General features: G+C 37.6%; 1 protein-coding gene across 1 annotated transcript in view; it reads left to right on the forward strand.

Moving 5' to 3' along the window:
* LOC150091155 (uncharacterized) overlaps window positions 1-14,248 on the forward strand; it is a 1,391,089-nt gene that overhangs the window by 710,462 nt on the left and 666,379 nt on the right. Inside the window, exon 20 of the mRNA XM_090374518.1 lies at window positions 11,324-11,524. Coding sequence (XP_090230644.1) covers window positions 11,324-11,524 — 201 coding nt within the window. The remainder of the gene's footprint in view (window positions 1-11,323; window positions 11,525-14,248) is intronic.

The following is a 14,248-nucleotide window of genomic DNA, read 5'->3' on the forward strand; positions in this document are numbered from 1 at the left end:
CTACAAGAAGCTAAGGGTAATGGCACATTACATTCAAAAGCAGGCCAAGAAAGATACTTGGACTAGGTTCACATCAACAATCAATAGAAACACTGACTCCAGACTAATATGGAAAAAAATTAGGCAGCTTTCTGGGAAGTTTCTAACTGTTCCTTCCCCAATTCTCTCCTGCAATGGGCAAGAACTCTCTGCTCCTCTAGATATAGCCAATGTCTTGGGCAAAACCTTTGCTCAAATCTCAGCTGCATCAAACTACACTCCAAAATTCCAGAAAATTAAGGCTGCCACATAACAGAGACCTATCAACTTTCGAACCTCGCTATCACTTCCATATAATCAGCCTCTGCAATAGTGTGCACTTTTACAGGCCATCAGAACAACACGAAACAGTGTCTATGGGCCAGATGGCATATATTATGTCATGTTGCAGCATCTCAATGACAAAAACTTACAACTGCTTCTAGTCTTTTTTAACTGGATCTTCCTGGAAAGTATTTATCCAACCTCTTGGCATCATGCTACAGTTTTGGTGTTTTTGAAACCTGGAAAAGATCCCTCCAGTGCTAATAGTTACAGACCAATATCTCTGTCAAGTTGCCTTGGTAAAATTCTTGAAAAAATGATCCACAGTCGACTCACTTGGATCATTGAAACTTAACATCTACTGTCAACATGGCTTTTGCAAAAACAGGTCCTCCCTAGATCTGATGATCAAGGCTGAATCTGAAATTCGCAATGCCTTTGTGAAAAATGAACACCTTGTCATGGTCTCCATTGATACAGAGAAGGCATTTGATACTACCTAGCGGTATGACATTCTCCTTGGTCTACGAGGCAACCTGCCCATATTTATTAGGAACTTCCTCAAGAGCCAATCTTTCCAGGTCAGATATCAAAATTCCCTTTCTGCTACATTCTCGCAGGAAAGGAGTACCGCAAGGATCAGTTTTGAATGCAACCCTGTTTGCCCATAGAATTGATTTCATTACAAAAGAACTCTCAAATACTGTAGAGGCTTACCTTTATGCTGACGATCTTTCTATTTCTTGCCATTCTCAGAACATGTCTATCGAAAGGCAATTGCAGATGTCCCTCAATAAAGTACAAAAGTGGGCTGAGCTCAATGGATATCGTCTTTCCCAACAGAAAACAATTGCATACAGATCCTGAACTTTGGATTTCAAATTCCACAATTCCGATTGCCAGCAATATGAAATTCTTGGAACTAATCCTGGATAGTAAGCTCAACTTCTTTGAGCGTGTTAAATTAATACGTACTGCCTGTCTTAAAAAGATCAACATGCTAAGAGCTTTATCTGCCCTCTCTTGGGGAGCAGATCGTACAACTTTGCTGCTCTTATACAGCACAGATTAGATCCCGTTTAGATTATGGTGCTCCAGTTTATGATTCTGCCCGAAGGAGCTTGCTACGCTGGCTGGATCCTATACAACATAATGCACTGCAGATTGCAATTGGTGCATATAGGACATCTCCAACTCAGAGTCTATACATTGAAGCTCATGATCCCCCTTTGCATCTTTGTAGAAAAATGTTATTACTTAAATATGCAGCCAAAATACAGACTTGCTCTTCACATCCTATTCAGCCATACCTTTTTATTCTACCACTATTCAATCTCTACAGAAATAAACCAAGTAAAATACGACCAGCTGGCCTACGGCTCCTTGAAATATCACAGAATTGGAATGTTCCTCTCCACAATAGGCAACAGATAAAGAATTACTCTCATCCACCATGGACCACCTTTCCTCAACTGACCTGTGATACCTATTTTTTTCAAATAGGTATCACATATACTACCGGCACTGACTGTGCAACAACTCCATGCTAGCCATATTCAAACCTGTGCTGACTTCTTGCCGATATATACGGATGGTTCCAAATGTCTTTCAACTGTTGGAGCAGCAGCAGAGTAGCAACTTTTCAGCAGAACTGTATGCAATACAATTAGCTCTAGAAAATTTGACTCTATGCAAAATATATAGTTTACACTGACTCTCTCAGCTCAGTTAGAGCAATGCAGAATACCTCTCAAAAGAATCACCATATTTTAATGAAAATCAGGAGTACCACTCTACTCACACTTGAGTAGAGTGGTACTCACACAAGAAGTGGTATTCAGGGGCACTCGCTTCTGAATCTGATTTTCCATCCACATTATTAGGCGCCTCCATAGCCAGGTGGGCAGGAGCAGCAGTGCGTAGCACATGCTTCTTGATTAGACTGGGGTTCGAGCCCATGACCACCGAATATGGAGGATGCAGAAAGGTCAAAGAATGACCACCGCATATCCCCGGAGCAATATGGCCTTAGTTGCTAATGCTCGTAAAAACCAAATAACAATAACAATCCATATTATTAACAGCTGTTCCATCTTCGATATAGCACCTGAATGCTGTTTCGTGATCACTGTTGATCTTAAGTTTGTTGATCCTTTGACATGTTCTTTTATACACACACTATCCAATAGTATTCACTGTTGAAGCAGCGAGACCTAATTCCCCTGCAATAGATGACAAACTTTCTCCTGCTTCATACTTAATCATTTTCATCTTCATTTCTAAAACAGTTTTGTTTTGTTTTCTGGCACTACTACCACTTGCACTTTTGATTTGTTGCTTTCCCTTCCTCATTCTAATACCTAAATAGGAATGAAGAGAAGTTTCTGGAAATTTGTTTTTTACATGATTGAAGATTTCAGTGAAGGGGAACACATTTCACTACAATAGTGTAAAAACCTACACAATTGCAGTTATCGGTATTATGGCAATTGCAATAAGATCGAGTTTACTACCTGTTTATAATTAGATGCACTAACAGAAAAGCCCAATAAACCGGAAATTGCAAATTGTTTTATGGTTGTGACCTCCAGAAACGTGCTTAAAAAATATCACAGAGGCATTCAAAATTGATTCTTATAGCCGAAGCATATGATAACAATAAAAGGGTAGTGCAATTTCCATTATAAATATGACCTTTTAGAGAGATAAATAGCTTAGTAATATAGCGAAATTTTCACCTTGCAAGGACTTAGAATGAAATACAAAAAAAAAAAAAAAAAGCACAATGTGTTATTGGGTTCACATTACGATATTTTCACGATTATTCTGGGTACCTCCGCAGCCAGGTGGGCAGGAGCAGCAGTGCGTAGCACACGCTTCTTGATTAGACTGGGGTTCAAGCTCATGACCACCAAATATGGAGGATGTGGAAAGATCAGGAAATGACCACCGCATACCCCGGGGCAATATGGCCTTAGTTGCTAATGCTCCTAAAAAAACTAAATAACAATAATAACAACATGATTATACCTACAGGATGCAAAATATGTTTCCATGTTTTCTTTTAAGTTTACAGAGGCCAGCAAAAACTACATAAAAAGCACTATATATATATATATATATATATCCAATATTTTAAATTAAATGAAATAAAACATAAGCCAGTAGTATGGCAAAAACTGTAGAGCGAAAATTAACATGAAAATAACCCAAATAAGCAATCGAACGAAAAAAAGAATAGATATAAATAGTAGCCCAGAAACCCTTGTATAATTTCGATCTTTAAATCCAATTAACAAAAACTATACAAAATTTAGGATAATGCCAACTATTTATTAATTTAGCGTTACCCCCCAGAGAGGTGCCAGTTCCGAAAGACGTGAAAATCACCAAAAGAGGGTTAAAGGAACTACCAAACGATAACAAAATAAAATTAAAATAAATTAAAATAAAATAGACTGACCATCATGCCCCATCTCGACAGAGGACCACGAGGCCAATAATGGTCATGGAATCACTGCATTTCAATCGCTATACAAATCGTCGCCATGGTGAAAAGATCGAAGTACCAATTCACCCTCCCCTCCTCCGATCGATCCACCAATGCAGAGGATTTGCACGGCGGTGGTCCTTATGCAGCGAAAAATAAAATATAGAACAGACAGCACTCTAGAGCAGAGCCACACCACTGACATACTGTAAGCTGAATCAGCTTATATAGAAGAAAAAAGGAAAATAGATGGCAGCACAGGCATTGCTAAATTAGCATATCGTCCCGTTACTATTGAATTTTATTAAATGTTGACGAAAGTTAAATTATAATAAAATAAATAAATAATTAATTAATTAAATAATTAATTAAATAATCCATTATTGGCCTCGTGGTCCTCTGTCGAGATGGGGCATGATGGTCAGTCTATTTTATTTTAATTTATTTTAATTTTATTTTGTTATTGTTTGGTAGTTCCTTTAACCCTCTTTTGGTGATATTTCACGTCTTTCGGAACTGGCACCTCTCTGGGGGGTACCGCTAAATTAATAAATAATTGGCATTATCCTAAATTTTGTATAGTTTTTGTTAATTGGATTTAAAGATCGAAATTATACAAGGGTTTCTGGGCTACTATTTATATCTATTCTTTTTTTCGTTCGATTGTTTATTTGAGTTATTTTCACGTTAATTTTCGCTCTACAGTTTTTGCCATACTACTGGCTTATGTTTTATTTTATTTAATTTAAAATATTGGATGTATTTCAGCTTCATATGGGGGAATTGCATGTCGCTGCCTCTAATGAATGCTTAAGGATTGATTTATTTATTTCATTTCATTATAAATATAATTCAATGATAGTATATATTTCGGCTTCATATGGAGGAATTGCAAGTAGCTGCCTCTAATGAATGCTTAATTAATTATTTATTTATTTTATTATAATTTAACTTTCGTCAACATTTAATAAAATTCAATAGTAACGGGACGATATGCTAATTTAGCAATGCCTGTGCTGCCATCTATTTTCCTTTTTTCTTCTATATAAGCTGATTCAGCTTACAGTATGTCAGTGGTGTGGCTCTGCTCTAGAGTGCTGTCTGTTCTATATTTTATTTTTCGCTGCATAAGGACCACCGCCGTGCAAATCCTCTGCATTGGTGGATCGATCGGAGGAGGGGAGGGTGAATTGGTACTTCGATCTTTTCACCATGGCGACGATTTGTATAGCGATTGAAATGCAGTGATTCCATGACCATTATTGGCCTTGTGGTCCTCTGTCGAGATGGGGCATGATGGTCAGTCTATTTTATTTTAATTTATTTTAATTTTATTTTGTTATCGTTTGGTAGTTCCTTTAACCCTCTTTTGGTGATTTTCACGTCTTTCAGAACTGGCACCTCTCTGGGGGGTAGCGCTAAATTAATAAATAGTTGGCATTATCCTAAATTTTGTATAGTTTTTGTTAATTGGATTTAAAGATCGAAATTATACAAGGGTTTCTGGGCTACTATTTATATCTATTCTTTTTTTCGTTCGATTGCTTATTTGGGTTATTTTCATGTTAATTTTCGCTCTACAGTTTTTGCCATACTACTGGCTTATGTTTTATTTTATTTAATTTAAAATATTGGATGTATTTCAGCTTCATATGGGGGAATTGCATGTCGCTGCCTCTAATGAATGCTTAAGGATTCATTTATTTATTTCATTTCATTTCATTATAAATATAATTCAATGATAGTATATATATATATATATACACAGTGCTTTTTTTGTAGAAAAATAGGTGCCGGTACTCATTTTTTGCTATGAGGAAAAATTGAAAATTAAAAGGATATGAAAAGTACTCTAAAAGTTTTTTTTTTCCTGATATTATTACTTTCGTAGTAATGTTTTTGGAATAAGAACAACAAATTTAGTATATTAACACAGTGTATTAAGCATAAATTTATTATTCAAGTACAATGAACCCCCGCTATTCGCGGTTTCGCGTATTCGCGATCGCCGATTTAATATAAAATGAAACCTAAAAAAATGTGAATTTTAAAGTGCCATGAATATTTTCCGCCATAAAAAAAACATGGGCGTGGCTAAAATTATCTTTCCCGGTCAAAACAGCACTCAGTGGGTGGATGGGAGAAGGGTGAGAAAATCGCAAGCATGGATGTTTCTCGCTAATCCTTGTTCAGATTGTGTTATGCGCTTGTCATGGAAGGTTTCGTCGTTTGCTTTTAATTTATATGCTTATGAATTGAATAAATTTATCAATTTATAAATTTATATGCTTACAAAAGTGATAAATCTACCGTTTTGCAGTGTAAAACAGACTTTTTCGAGTGTGTTAAAGGAAGAAAGTGACTTTATTGCGGACAAGTTCTTTCTAACCCCTACAAAAATATGGGCCGACCAGGCTAGCCGGGTGGGTAAAGTGCCTGCCCGGCAACCCAAAGGTCCCTGGTTCGATTCCCGCCTCGGGCTTGGATCAAAGTACTGCAAAAACCTTGGGAGGTGCATTATGGCCACAGAAGCCTATGCGCCAACAACTGCCAAAAAAAAAAAAAAAAAAAAAAAATGGCTACGAATAACAAGAGAAATGTGAAAATATCAAAGAAGGTGATGACATTAGTGAATAAAATTGAGTTATTCGATAAAATTTCTAATGGTGAAAGTGTCTCCTCAGTGGCAAAACATTATAAAATCAAAGAGTCAACGGTACGATCAATCAAAAAATCGGAAGAAAAAATCTGCGTAGTGTCCGTGAAAACGTGCTAATTGCTTCAAAAATTTGCTCTGTAACTCGTGATGTTAAATTAGAAAAAATGGAAAAAGCTTTAAATCTGTGGATAGAAGACCGAACTCAAAATAAAATTCCGTTAAGTTCACTCATCATCTCTGAAAAGGCAAAACTCCTTTATCAACACTTTAGCGACACTGGTGATAGCACTGGCGGGATAAGTTTTTTTGCTAGCAAAGGTGCTGGTTTGAAAGATTTGTTTGAAATTTCTAATAAATATTACATTTAATATTAAACTGTTTCTTATTTTCGTTTCAATGCCATATGCTTGCATTTCACTATGTACTGTCTATGTACATAGCCATACTATGAAGGTACATATAATACAAACATAGACAAAATTTTAGACTAGTTTGTTTTTCTTATATATTTCATACTTTGGAACGGAACCTCTTTATTACTATGGGAGCCATAACTCAGTATTCAGCTTTTCGGTATTCGCGACATTTCTCAGGAACGTAACCCCCACGAATAGTGGGGGTTTACTGAATATAAAAGAAATAAGTAAAATATGAGTAAAATAAGTAAATAAATTGGTCAACTACTGAGTGCCGGACACTCGAAGGATCTGTAGTCCCAAATGGTCATTAGTGTAGTATGCCGGACACTCGAAGGATCTGTAGTCCCAAATGGTCATTAGTGTAGTATCTCAAATAGAGAGCTTTATGGTAACTGAAAAAAGTTTTTAGTACCCCGGCTTGGCCTGAAACTGAGGAACTAACAAAAATGTTGTCTATTTGAATCTTTGCAGTTGTTGTAAATGACAGGGTGGGAGAAGCGACTGGCAGGTGAGGGCCATGCAATTACCCCCAGGGGCTCACATCTGGTGAGTATGGGCTTGGCACACCCAGGGTCCTGAGCTGGATATCATCATTCTTCTTTTACTTGGTGACTCCCTTCGACTCTCTCTCTCTCAGGGTAACTTGGGAATTTTTTTTTTTTTGGTTGGTGCAGCACAAGCCTCAGGCTTCCTTGCACCATGTAGCTATTAATAATAATAATAAGACTCTGCACAGGCACCTCCCCCACCACTGCCCCCTCAACACTGGCTCTCTGAGTACCTCCTTGCCGGGACAACTCCAGCTTTGCAAATTGTTAAAAAATACTTCTCCTCGCAAAATTTATAAATGACCTTTATAGAATTATTAACTAACTATTTAGCAAGCTTTTTGTCACCAAAGGGAGAGTTGCTTAATACAAAGAAGCGTGCTATCAAAGTGCAATAAAAATTTGTTTTTTTATTTTTAACACAAAAAGTAAATGATAGATTTCAATCGGAATAGTTTTCCCTTGATAAACATCAAATAATGCATAGCTAATGTGATTTTCAAATTTTTAGCTCCATTATCGAAGAAATAGAGGGGAGGGGACATGAAAATTACTCACATTTTTCTGTTTGGCACCGCAATTTTTAATTTTAAAAATATTTTAAAATTATGTTTTAAACCTACTCGTTGAGCTCCGTCCAACGGTATATAATAAGCTATAGGTTGTCGACAGAGGATGCAGAAAGGTCAGGGAATGACCACTGCCTATCTCTAGAGCAATATGGCCTTCGTTGCTAATGCAAAATAACAACAACAACTTGTTTGTTTGTGCGTTGTCAACAACATTTTTGTTCCCCCCACATTTTACCCCCATTTCTCAGACAAATTATTTCAACTACGATTAATATGGCGTTATGTTGGCCCACATGATGTACAAATCCATGCAAAATTTCAAGTCAATAGGTTGAGTGGTTCCAGAGATACAATGCTGTGACAGACGAACGGACAGACAGACAGACAACCAAGTGACATTATAAGGGTCCTTCGTTAGACTACGGCCCCTAAAAATAATAAGTAAAAATAAATAACATAAGTAAAAATTATTTCATAATAAAGTTTTTATAGAATATTCCAAATTTTTATTAAGGTCTCATCCGACATCCTGTGGCGACTTCTTTTCTTCCTCTTTGTGTGTCTCTTGCTTAATGATGTTTCCGGAGCAGCAATGAATCGACATATTTTGCTGGATTGAAGCAGGTCAGTGATGGGCTTACAATTTTAAGAAACTGTTTTTGTCATCAACAAAGCTCTGTTTGGGCTGACGATCAGATTCAATTTTGAAAATCCTCGTTCACATTCGTTCGATGAAATTGGTATCATACATCAAATGCTTCAATTCTTCCGAAACCATCTGTTCAATTATGTATTCCTGAAATCCACGAATTGTATCTCTTTCATTTAACTGTAACCTAATTGACAATTTTCTAACTTTATTTTCACCAAATGGCGAAAATTCATGTTTAGAAGGTTTTATACATTCGTTGTCCTCGTTTTCCTTCTCTCATCTTCGATGTTGTCATTAAATTTGAATTTTTTCTTTTCTTTCTTTTTTCTTTTTTTTTGAAACTGTCCAAAATGTCAGTGTCATTCAGATATTTAGGTACTGTGATCATGTAAACAGAGATAAAGAAAATTTACAGAAAAATGTGGATAAAGCACTTCCACAAAACAACAGTTGTTGTTATTTGTTTTTTAGGAGCATTACCAACTAAGGCCATAATGCTCCGGGGATATGCAGTGGTCATTCCCTGACCTTTCCGCATCCTCCGTGTTGGGTGGTCACGGGCTCGAACCCTGGTCTAATCAAGAAGCGTGTGCTACACACTGCTGCTCCTGCCCACCTGGCTATGGAGGTGACTGCAAAACAACAAATGATTATTTTTCAGGGTAAAAGAAAATCACTCTCTCCTAATTCTCAAATGGAGCGCTTACAATGGATTCACAGCAGGGTCCAACCTACGGCCTGCGCCTCCGTAGCCAGGTGGGAAGGAGCAGCAGTGCGTATCACACGCTTCTTGATTAGACCGGGGTTCGAGCCCGTCACCACCAAATACGGAAGATGCGGAAAGGTCAGGGAATGACCACCGCATATCCCGGAGCAATATGGCCTTAGTTGCTAATGCTCCTAAAAACCAAAAAACAACAAAACCTACGACCTGCCTGGAAATTGAACTAAAACAGCATAAAGAAATCTAACTTTGAATTTTTTTTTTTAATATATGGGTCCTGATCGGGAAAAGTTTGGACACCACCGCAGTAATATATGTTATTTTCATATTTGGTAACTAACATGTGAAATTTCATTCCCGTAGGTGATCCTACATCAGAGGCGGATCCCAGAATCTGAGGAAGGATGCTAGGGTTGACAAAGTGGAGAGTGATCAAGTTCCTGCATTTGCAGGGGAAAGAAAGCTCAGGAAATTAGTGAAGAAATGAAAGCCGTGTTTGGGTAGAATTGTCCGTCCTATAAAATTGGAAATGGCATTTCCATTGTGGTCGTAAAAGTGTCTTTGATGGGCCAAGAGAAGGAAGGCCATCCCATCAACATCCACAGACATTGAGACAGTTGCAAAGGTTGAGCAGTTGGTGCTGAGTGACAGACGTGTGACAATTCATTTCATCACAAATGCAGTGGGAATTAGGTATGGATCTGCCCACAGCATTTTACATAACCATCTGTACATGTCTAAGGTCTCCGCGCAATGAGTTCCAAGATTGCTGATGACTTTGCAGAAGCAATGTTGAATGTAATGTTCTCACCAACTGTTGGATTTGTGTAATGTGGATGTTGAAAATTTTTCTCAACATTTTCCTGACCTAGCACTGTGAGACTTCTTCTTGTTTCGAGAAATGAAGAAACTATTGCATGGACGGCGCTTTGATTTGTCTCAGGAAGTCATCAGTGAAGTGGAATCATGGTTTCAGGCAAAAAGTGCAGACTTCTATGATCAAGGCATTAAACAACTGATCCATAGATGGGAGAAATGTGTTACTATACGTGGAATACATAGAAAAGGATTGACATTCCTGCAAAGTTTCATCTTTCTAGGGCTATTATTTCTATGTAAGGGTATGAACTTTTTTATAACCTTTCGCATTATCGTGTAATTTACATTTTGATTTCATCTTGACCCAGAAACTGAAACTTTGGCACATTTTTTTCTCTGGTAGTCATGTGCTGTTTATTTTTTACATGAAAGAAAGAAAAAAAAAATTTTTTTTTTTTTGCCGAAAGTTTGACTATTTATTATGCATTGCGGTGTAGAGGTGTTGGGATTCTGAAGTGCAGAAGCCGTAAACTACCCCTCTCCTGGTGAATATTATTTGGTTCCTATCAGTCATAGCTAGCAGAGTAGACACAACATGATTTTTCAATAGATAAGCTTATTATAAAACTCTTCTAGAGCTTTACAGCGGGTTGGACTATCTTGGAGCTGAATTATAGAAACCATTTTAAAAGCTCTACTGTCAAAAGGTAATGGATGTTGGGTCTTTCTGCGATGCCAGTCATAACCTCAAAAGACATGACTTATACTGCATGTTAAAAATGGAATTGGGATGGTTTTATTTCTAATAATCATGTGAAAATTGTGTAACAAAAATCTCTTGTGGAATCAATAATAAATTAAGAATTTCTATAACGAACTATTCTTAGGAACTATTAATATAGTTCCTAAGCAATTCTGAACTTGCCTAATAAAATTTCAAAAGATCAAATTATACAGTTATAGGGGTTGTGCAAAAAAAAACAAATATGAAAACTGAAAATACCGAAATTTATTCACCTCTTAGTAACAAAATGAAAGATGTATAAAACTATAGTATATGGTGACATCACTCAGCACCAAGATAAGAATTTTAAATCAAGTGATATGTAAAGACATGACTTTTTTATTTTTTTGTAGGGTCCCCCTGGAGCTGATGGTGAAGAAGGTAGATCAGGCCAAAAAGGTGATGCTGGAGAATTTGAATATCCAAGAGGTGTGAAAGGACCTAAAGGGACTTCTGGTGAACCTGGCCTTCCTGGATTACAAGGTATTCCAGGCAGAGTGGGGGCACCAGGATTAGAGGGATTCATAGGATTTCCTGGATTGAAAGGCGAAACTGTAAGTTATTTATTTGTTTCTTGCATATTAATCTTTATACACACACACACACACACACGAGCACACGCAGTGATCATCACTGAATTATCATCACTGAATTATCATCACTTATTTAATACTGGGTTGGAGCACCTTTTGCATGGATAACAGCCACTATTTGTCTAGGTATTGGCTCCACTAGACTCCAGACTTTGCAGGCAGTATGGCTGCATCTCCACTAGGGAGATGCAGCCATACTGCCTGCAAAGCTTTCCACATTGTCAGAATAGACACTATGCATGTCCATATGCCTCATTTCCCATTCTAAAACATCCCACTGGTGCTCAATTGAATTGAGGTCAGGCAAATTTGGAGGCCAGTCAAGATGGGTGATATCTTCATTGTATTCCTCCAACCAGTTATGCACAGTGAGGGCACAATGACACACCGCATTATTGTCTTGGAAAATCCCATTTCTGTCCATGAAAAAATGTATCATGGCAGGATGCAGTGGTCTCCTAAGATCTGCCAGTAGATTTCACCAATGAAGCATCGGTTCATAAGCATTAGGGCTGTAGTTTTTGCCAGCAAAACATGCTCCATATTATGCAATCACCGCCTGGATAGTGGCCACCATGCACAATGGTCCCTATGGACTTGTGTTGTGTTTGCCACACATGAAGGCATCCTTCAAGGTTTTGCACCTGGTATTTTGATTCATTGAACCAACCAGCATGTTGTTCACACTGCAGCATTCACCATTGATGATGATCAGCAGTGGGCAGAGGGTGTCTCTTGGGTCATCTGCTGTGAAACCCAATATATCTGAGTGTGTGGCATGTCATTCTTGCATTCCCCATATTGTATTGTGAAGGCTCTGATTGTTGCCCAATGATCTGCTGTTGAGTCTGTAAAATGCACTGACCCTTCGCTTAGCATGAACATCCACCTTGCATAATCCTTTACAGCTCTTCACCTGCTCTACGCCATTCTTTGTACACCTTAACCACAGTAGGCCATGAGCAGTCGACAAGATATGCTGTTTCCGATATGATGCATAAGCTCTCACAATCATGCCCTTCTGAAACTCTGATGTCTCTCTTATTTCCCATAACTGCTACTTTATCACTTTGACTTGCACGGTCATTGCAAATCTAGTATAGGAAGCTGTTCAGTATTTTTATACTGTGAGCCATGTGGCATAGTCCATTTTGAATGGGGTGGTCATAATTCAGTAATCATTGAGTGTAGATAATTTCTATATAAATTATATAGAAAATGTATATATACAGTGTCTAACTGAAAATATAATAACAATTATAATATTGTATATTTCAGCATTTAAGTTTACATTTGAACCACTAAAAAAATTATCTGAAATTTTAGAGTTGACTTTATATGCTGAGTACAAAAATCCTAAGTTTGAATTGAATGCATGAAATTAGGGATCATGGCATAGTGTTTTGGGATTGGTGCCACAGTTGTTTCCTACAACTGCGCCATTGTTATGTTGTGAAGTAAACATAACTCTATAAGTGCCAGAAGTGTGTGTGCATGTGTAGCTTGTTGTTTTGTGTTATTCTTCTGACTTTTGACCCCAAGGTCTCTGTTGGACTCTATGTTGCCCATCACCACTAGGACATAAGCCAGGCAGTCCATAGTTCTCGGACCAAATACAGAGGTTGCGGAAAGGTCAGGGAATGACCACCACACATCCCCGGAGCAATATGGCCTTAGTTGCTAATGCTACTAAAAACCAAATAACAACATAGTTCTCGGGTCCCAAGTTTCAAGCAAGTTTAAAAGTGTGTTCACTAGAATTAGCAGTTTACTGAGAATGTTGCAAGTATTTATTTGCATTACTTCATTTCTGCTCTTCTAAATAAAGAAATAAGCTTTCCCAAAAGAAAGAAAGGTATATTTCTTCTTGTATAAGAACTAACCTACATAGAATACTAATCATTAACCTCTTATCGCTTGGTCACTGTTGGCACTGTACTTGCTTCCACATGGTGGGGCCGGTAACCTTGGGGAAAAGTTAATTTCCAGGCTAAAGCAACCACGGATTATGACAACTATCCAGCACTTGAGCCTAGATGCTCATCTTTTGACCTGAATGAAACTGAACATGACACATCACAATCTAAGAGACTATGTAAAAATGAGAATCAGCAGGTATATCCAACATTCCTGCTGATTTAAACATTCCTATTGTGATTGGAGTCTTTTTGCCATCTCTAATTCAGAAATGTTTAGAAAGTGTGGCTGGTTCACCGAAAATAGTAAAACGACTCCAATCTGGAGATTTACTAGTTGAAACAGCTCAGCATTAGTGTTTTCAGGCTCTACTGAAAATATCAGCTTTTGGCGGAATACTTATACAAGTCATCCCTCATGCTACATTAAATGCTTCTGATGACTGTTACTGAAGATGAGCTACTTGCAGAACTAAAAGATCAAAAATTCATTCAAGAAAAATGAATAATGATTAAAAAGAGGGTGAACTAGTTCCATTAGAAACATAATTTAACATTTGATACACCAACCTTTATGTGTGAAAGCTGGATACCTTAATTGCCACTTACTTCCCTATATTCCCAACCCAATAAGGTGTTTCACATGTCAAAAATTTGGAAACTCACAAAAAGTATGTTGAGGAAGACACTGTCTGCCCTTTTTGTCTACAAAGCCCATAGGCGCCTCCGTAGCCAGGTGGGAAGGAGCAGCAGTGCGCAGCACACGCTT

Source organism: Mastigoproctus giganteus, chromosome 1 (genome assembly GCF_048544385.1).
Source record: "Mastigoproctus giganteus isolate SK-2022 chromosome 1, ASM4854438v1, whole genome shotgun sequence".
Classification (NCBI taxonomy): Eukaryota; Metazoa; Arthropoda; class Arachnida; order Uropygi; family Thelyphonidae; genus Mastigoproctus; species Mastigoproctus giganteus.